The 7805-nt window shown below is 38.8% G+C and overlaps 1 protein-coding gene and 1 long non-coding RNA gene across 3 annotated transcripts in view; one reads left to right on the top strand and one right to left on the bottom strand.

The window, feature by feature from the left end:
* The window catches only part of LOC118427339 (RCC1 and BTB domain-containing protein 1-like), a 28140-nt gene that overhangs the window by 10477 nt on the left and 9858 nt on the right, over window positions 1–7805 (bottom strand). For both annotated transcript variants that reach the window (XM_035837079.1, XM_035837078.1), the window contains 7 exons: window positions 5089–5156; window positions 4423–4530; window positions 3806–3948; window positions 2501–2691; window positions 1576–1631; window positions 1319–1389; window positions 489–542 (listed from right to left, as the gene is read on the bottom strand). In XM_035837079.1, the coding sequence (XP_035692972.1) occupies window positions 489–542; window positions 1319–1389; window positions 1576–1631; window positions 2501–2691; window positions 3806–3948; window positions 4423–4530; window positions 5089–5156 (691 nt within the window). The remainder of the gene's footprint in view (window positions 1–488; window positions 543–1318; window positions 1390–1575; window positions 1632–2500; window positions 2692–3805; window positions 3949–4422; window positions 4531–5088; window positions 5157–7805) is intronic.
* The window catches only part of LOC118427341, a 4231-nt gene continuing 2726 nt past the window's right edge, over window positions 6301–7805 (top strand). The window contains exon 1 of the long non-coding RNA XR_004832502.1: window positions 6301–7763. This is a non-coding gene — a long non-coding RNA (uncharacterized LOC118427341). The remainder of the gene's footprint in view (window positions 7764–7805) is intronic.

The following is a 7805-nucleotide window of genomic DNA, read 5'->3' as shown; positions in this document are numbered from 1 at the left end:
CAGGCGTTTCCAATAGAATCCCGTATCGTTTTTCAATGACCCGGACAGTTATCGGGTAGAAACAGGTCTTTTATACTCTACCTATGAATGAATCAAAAGCTACTTAAACAACAGGAGCTAATTGAGTCATTTGCATTACATGTGTCTTAGCCTTGCAATCCTTCGAAATCCAAATTGTCTTCAGCTTGAGTTTGCCTTACCTTTGTTTTCTTTGGAATCCAAATTGTCTTCAGTTCGAATTGTCTTAAAATGTTTCCTATTGGACATCTGAAATTGTCTTCATTCATAGCTAGAGTATAAAAGACCTGTTTTTTCCAGATCACTTCAGTGTCACTGACGAAGGATAGTGGATTCTATCTGAAACGTCTGACCGTTTCAAAACCATATCCAGTTGCTTGAGTAACTACTTTTTGACGTATCTTATCAATGACAATTGTGAAGAATACTTTGCTTAGTGACACACTTTACAAGCAGCTCTGTATACTTACTCTTTGTCATCTTCTCCCCAGTGTGCCTGGAACATGGAGCGGAAGTGTTCACATCTGGAACACAATGTTGATGGAACAAGTTAGGGATAGACAGACAAGCCAAACACAGAGAAACACTGCAAAATAAGAAAAAGGATAGAAAGTGATAGCTCACTGAAAAGTCATTCTTCCACTGGTCGTGACAGGGACAACAGATGCATAGTTTTTATAGCTTCATTGTAGGGGAAATTCTCCTAGTGCTTTTTGACAAGCACAATAAACAGTGGATCCGGACCACAGCCTAACACCCTATCCTAATACCCCACTCACATTAGGCACGATTCGATTGGAGTCTGCGAGCTCTAAATTATGAGGAGGCATGACCCTGACGGGAAGGGGGAACTCTGCCATTTCTTCGTCGGCATCAGGTTCATGCCTCCTTGTAAATTAGAGCTCGCAGACTCGTTGTCCGATCGAATCGCGCCTAATGTGAGAGGGGTGTAAGGACTGCAACCCTTTCTGGTAGCATGCATGTCAGGTGAGCGACACAACCAGAATCAAACTCAGAAGCAGTGTTGCTTACTACTAGTATCACTGGACAATGCACACTAGCCAAAATGTGTGTCATGTTCACAATTATTGCCTTTACCCTGTCTTGAGCACTTAGTACCTGGCACTTTTACATTTTTCTAAAGCAAACATACATTTAGATTTCAGCTATTGTTCAAAGCTTCAACAAGTTCTAAGTTTATTGCAAATCATGCCCAAGGACTATAACTTACTACTATAATAAAGGTCATGAAAAAGTACAATCAACAATTGGCTATAATGGACAAGCACAAGGAACCTACCTTATTTTCAGTACTGCCTTATGTACATGGACAACCCTTCCTTCCACCATAAACTTCAGATCACTTGTTTCCTGAGGACAATAAGGGACAATAAGTCTAAATATATAAAATACACAATGAAAATCTTTTAGCACAGTAGACCTTAAAAAAGCAGTAAGTTACAGAAGTGACTTTACACTCAATTCTTCCCTTTGAAGTGATCTTACTCAAATCTATATCAATGCATGAAGCTAGACTAAAGAAAAAGATCTTGTTACCTGGTTGTCAAATGCCATCCTCAAATGTCTCTCGATAGTGTAGAAATTGTCCGTTTCTGCAACAATTCAAGAGAAATTGTTTCAATTTTCAGCTTATTCAGGTCAGTAGAATAAAAATACTTAATTACACACATTTCAAAAAATTGAACAAAAACATTTTAATTTTCCATGGGCCAATCAAAAACACACATTTAAAAAAATTGAACAAAAACATTTTAATTTTTCATGGACAAATAAAAAACACACATTTTTAATATTGAACAAAAACATTTTAATTTTTTATGGACGAATCAAAAACACACATTTCAAAAAATTGAACAAAAACGTTTTAATTTTCCATGGGCGAATCAAAACCACACATTTCAAAATATTGAACAAAAACGTTTTGATTTTTCATGGACGAATCAAAAACATGCACTGATGCATGTGAGACAATTGTATTCAAATGTTTAAGTTCGTCAACAGTCTAAAATCGGCTGTTTATCAAGCAAAGATAGAGGGAATACCGGCCACATTACTGCTGAAAATATCATTTATAGCTTGCAGACATTCTGTAATTCCTGATTTATTCAAATGTACTTTTATGTTCACGGTTTTCATGGTAACGACTGTAACATGAACTTACAATGTATCGTAACTGATAACAAATAATTTGTTCACCATGAACATTTACTTCCGAGGACAAGTTAAATTTTCTCAGACTGTGAAAGTTTGGTACCGTCATCAGAAGACAAAGTGAATTACAGTACATGTTCTGCCAATCAACTTTCTGCTGTGTTATATGGGCTTTGTGACACTATGTCTTTGACTTATATCTCTTACCAAAGGACAGAGGCCTCCATGTGACCGCAGGCATGGAGAAACAGGCGAAAGGGTGATACGGAATACCCCATGTTGTATCACACTATGTATGTCTCTGACTTACCAAAAGACAGAGGCCTCCATGTGACTGCAGGCATGGAGAAACAGGCAAAGGCGTCATCCACAGTAGAGAACCTGGTCTCCATAGGAGAGGTGATGGACTGGCCGCGACACTGGCCCCACATGTACACCTTCCCAGTCTGGGTGACGGCTGATGACACATGGTTGTAATGGGTCGCTCCTATCTCAACAAACCTAGGAGAAAATATATATTACTTAAATGAATCATAGCACATCAAACTATGTATTTACACAACGTATGCATGTTGGTGAATGCAAAACAAGACTGACTCAAGCAATGTGATGGAAACATCAGATATCTTAGGTAGTATCCACACAAAATCAAGACAAGGTTGATGCTAATGAAACAAGTAGCTCAAGTTGTACATATTCAAAGAACATTTGGGAATGTATCAAAGAATAAAGTTTTTGTATTTGACATTTAATTGCCATGATCATTAGTAGACTTGACAGAGCCAGACTTACACATGTACCTAAAATTCCAAGCGTATAATGTCAGATATCTACATGTAGATTTTAATTCCACATATGTGTAGATTGTAGATACCTTGCACCTTCCAGATTTCAACTATCCAATGTACTGAGAGAAAATACCTACATTCATGGTAGATTTAGTGAGTGGAAACATCAAAATGGCACCCTTCTCTAGTTGTATGAACTCACAAACTTCACACTGCAATGCTTATGTCATATATTTGTAATTAGACAGTCCACTGAATGAAAAAAATTGCAAAATGGAGCATGAACAGCTGAGGAGCAAGTGATTAAATAGTGATGCTCCATTTAACAATTACTCTAACTCTGTGATGCAGTGTAACCGTCTCAGAAGACCATGCAAATCTTTAATCTTTAGGTTATCGTATAAACTGTGTGTGCAGGAAAGATATCATGGACGCCCCAATTCATTTTATTAATTTTTTCTTGTGTTTTGAACTATTTGCCTCAAAGGTTTAAATATATTATATGAATGGAAATATCCTATGAATTCTATGATACTCTATGAACAGTTTTTATTTAAATATCTCCAACCTGTATGGCCTGTAACGGTCGTGTTTTATGTAAATGTCGTTGATCAATGTTTTTAACCAGTGTATTTAGTGCTTGTGATCGACATTTTTTAAACTAGTGTAATGTTATATGTATTTTATCCATCATGGTCCTCAGCAAAATGTCACGATTTTAATGACTCTGTAATGATCTTGATGTGAAGATGTAACAAGCTGTGTGTGTACTACTGACAAGACATAAACTAGATTGAGATAATTTTCCCCATTTGAACTACAATTACCTGCCCTTGTCCAGTGCGATTTTGGTAGGTGTGACCAGGTTAGCCTTGTTTCCTGTTCCCAGCTGTCCGTAGGAGTTTGCACCCCAAGCATACACAGAGCCCTCGTCAGTCAGGGCCATCGCATGGGCATAACCACATACAATCTGTGATTGTACAAAATAATGGCCATCATCAGATCACCCTTAATACTAGAAAATAACAATAATTGCAAACAAATACAAAATATCTAACTTTATACGGTACATGTATAGCCTATCAAACGACATGCTGTGTTTATTCTTACTCAAGAACATTCATTCATATGGTGACCAGCCACTCCAGCTGTATCCTGCCACTTACTACACTGTATAATCAAAAACCACATCCTGATGTCTATTACACCTAAGTGGCCATCATGATGGTAACAGCTCTCTGGTCCAGGTTATTGACCTCATTTGTTTGTAGTGGAAAGAGAAGAGGAAGAAACAGACCAAAAACAATATGTTTTCTTTTCTTTACGTAAACATATGATAGACACAAAAGACACAATGTAACATCCGGCTACATGTACGTGGATATGCTAATGAGATACTTAAGATGCAAATGTATGTAAATGTATGTCACTCCACATTGATTACCTGTACTACTATCATCTGCTGTAAGGCTGCCACTCTGCAGGGGTTGGGTTGGTTCACGTTGTTGCCGACACCCAACTGCCCATTCCCATTGTAGCCCCAACCATATACCTGGGGAAAAGAAAAAATGGAGGAAAGGGGGCTTACTGTTGTTAATTGATGTTTTATCCTAGTTAACATGTATTAGGAGAGGATCACTGGAAGATATGGGACTGTTTCAGAAATGCTGATTCTTACGAAAAAAAAGCTTCATATTTTGCAAGAATTTGCTACATGAGCAAGTGTGGCACAGGGGGGCCTTATATATGGATAGGATAGCAGTACCAGAAAATCGGATTCAAAGTTCTGGGTCCAAATTTCTAACAGGCACCAATGATGTGCTCTTAGGAAGGGTACGTTACACAGATTTCTTCACTTCACTATGGTGGAAATGTGTATCAAGCTATGGTAAGCAATTTTCATAGAAAAGAATGGTAAATGGAGGTCCTGTGTTTGAGGAGTGCCATGCCACAAAATACTAAACAACCCACTTTTTGACAAGAGTAGGGGTCAATCTCGGTGTGAGTGGATCAAATTACTGTACGCTCTTACCCGGCTTGAACTAAACTGTACAAAATCGGTGTATTACACCAGCAGGCCAGTTATGTGAAACAAACAAAGTTCACGTACCTCCCCATTATCCAACAGTGCCATGGATGATGTCTGTCCACAGGCTATCTCAGTCACCTTTCTGGTCCCTGCAGAAAAGGCACAACACAGGTTGGAATATTAGGCAACTAAAACAAAGGGAAATTTTACAAAAAATGCAGCAATCCTGAAAAAGATGAAGCACACGCACGCACACATACTCACACACAAACACACACAAACAAACTGGATAAAGAATACATGTGTGTTGGACATCTTCAACTTGGAAGACAAATAAGGGACAGACAAGGAACAATGTTAAGAAAGGGGTTTGTTGTCTTAAGGTGCTAGAAAATAATTTGGAAAAAGGGGGAGGGGAACCATATATATAAAAGATGACAGCTGAAAACAAAAATCCATCCAAGATGACCTGAGTCCTGAAAGAAATAATTTGCATTTTGTACCAACACTTCAATCAACATAGTTTTACAAACCCCTTGGTTGCTCCTGATCCATCTATTTAACTTGAAAAAGTCATTCTCTCCTATGCAGCGACATCCAATGGTGCCAGTACACCACCTCTGCTATCTAAACCGTCACCATCAGTTCCTGTGGGCGTTGCCACAAACCAGCTGTCAGCCAATCAGAGGATAGGCTTTTCAGTTTTAAACAAGCATGGTGTTTATAAAAACACAGGCGACGAAAGGTTACGATTGAATAGTTATTTGTTTGTTTGTTTGTTTTATTAAGACCTCTGCTGTCATAGACACCCTTTGTCTCTGATATGGACTGTCTGTGCCTTGACAGTTTATGAATGAATGAATGAATGACCTTAATTGTACACGGTGCAGTGCATGGCAGGAACTATTACACAGAGTGTGAAATAAAGGTATTGGGTAAGACTGAATATCCTAATTACTATAACAATAAATGCTAGCATAAATTTCGATATCAAATTTCAATCGAGCGGGGATTATCATGAGTGTCAGTATATTTTCTAATAACGTTGTTAACAAAGCTGTCTCCTATATTTGCCTATTTTTGCGTTGTGCCATTGAAGATAATTTATATTTAAATACATTCAAATCTGTCTGTAGCATCTAGTCTTTTAAAATCTGATCTACTTGATTCGAGAACTGTGAATAACTTACGACGTAACGTATTATATCTAGAATAATCCACGACGAAGTGGAATTCATTTTCATATGGATAAAATGTTGGTTTATTAGGGGATTAATCGCGTCATGGCCAATTGACAATGTCACAATGGTGACCCTAAGTAGCCCATTGAGAGTCCCAAAGCACAGACTGCCAGACCAGCTGCAGGACATCTGGAGCGAATTACAGCCCATTCCAGTATACCGTGCCCTCGGGGACATCTGTGTCTGTTACATGTAAATCATAACACTCGCACCACCTGTACAACTGGAACCCGAGCTCGGGGGAACGTGGTAAACAGGTGCCCACTGACAAGCTTAGAACTGGGAGTTCTGTGGAAACGTTTCACTCGCACCACCACCTGTACAACTGGATCCTATGCTTAGGGGACAGTGTTTAACAAAACATTTACTAGTACCCACTGTTACGTTATTGTTGACGCAAATTTTACATCAATAAATCTAAATCTTAGAATCTCAAATAGGCTATGCAGTAAAGAAGTGCAATATCAGCATGGTCAAGTGAGCTGAGAGTGAGTAAATCACTTCCAATCCACGCAGACAGAAGGTGGCACTGATTTAAGCTGGTACGGCTGGGTACATCTAAGAAAAGGATAAAACAACTTCAAGTTTCAAGCGATACAAAACAGAGCGGCCAGGATCACCCTTGGATGCGACAGGTCCAACGGGTCCAGAGACTCTTTACAGTTTACTGCAGATGCTAACGTTAGTGCCGTTAAACTTGAAAGACATGATCCAGCAGAAAACTTAGTGAATTTTCATGAGTCATGAAAACAAACCATCAGTGTCAATATGTAAACTACTCACAATGCAAGATCACTGTTATCAGACCAAATCTTCAGAAAAAGTCAGAAAATATCCGCTCTCTGAAACCCAGAACAAATTTAGATGCTCAAAACTGAACAATTTCTGCACAGAACGTCTAACACATGGAATAGTTTGCTGTAAGGAAATTAGATTTTGTCCCATTGTTCGTGGACCTAACGTAGACTTCCTACTTTTTGTGACTCTTTTGAAAAGTTGCTGTATATGATATTTTCCTGTGGCTGTGTGTTATCTAGATTTGTTCCATGGATATTGATGAATAAAGGATAACAGGAAGAATACAGATGCTATAGACATTGTAAAAGCTAATCGTGTCTCCAAATAAATTCATAGAATGTTACCAACATATAGATAGCTGTGTGTTAGTACTGTTATCAATTACCACAGAACGTGCAATGATTGATGACCAGATGGACAGACAGCTGGGCGGGGATTTGTGTGGAAAGTAGGTTGGACGTTATTTGTTGGGAGGAAAAGTGGGAGGAGAGAAGGGTGGACCTTATTAGGTATTTACATGTTAGATCAACCCAAAGGCGGAGCACAGAGATAGGGAAGAGCATTCGAGAACTTTTGAGTGAACACAAAAGACCCTCCAGTGATGGGAGCAGACGTACTGGATGGGAGCAGACGTAATCAGGCGTCTAGTCTATCATCGTTCAGGCAATCTTTGGCCGAGTTTTCTTGGGGACAGACGGACACAGAACAGCACAAAAGGTGAGTGATCATCTGCGATTATAGGGGGTATATTACGTATCC

The sequence above is a fragment of the Branchiostoma floridae genome, chromosome 12 (assembly GCF_000003815.2).
Source record: "Branchiostoma floridae strain S238N-H82 chromosome 12, Bfl_VNyyK, whole genome shotgun sequence".
Classification (NCBI taxonomy): Eukaryota; Metazoa; Chordata; class Leptocardii; order Amphioxiformes; family Branchiostomatidae; genus Branchiostoma; species Branchiostoma floridae.
This window is presented reverse-complemented; position numbering and strand designations above follow the sequence as displayed.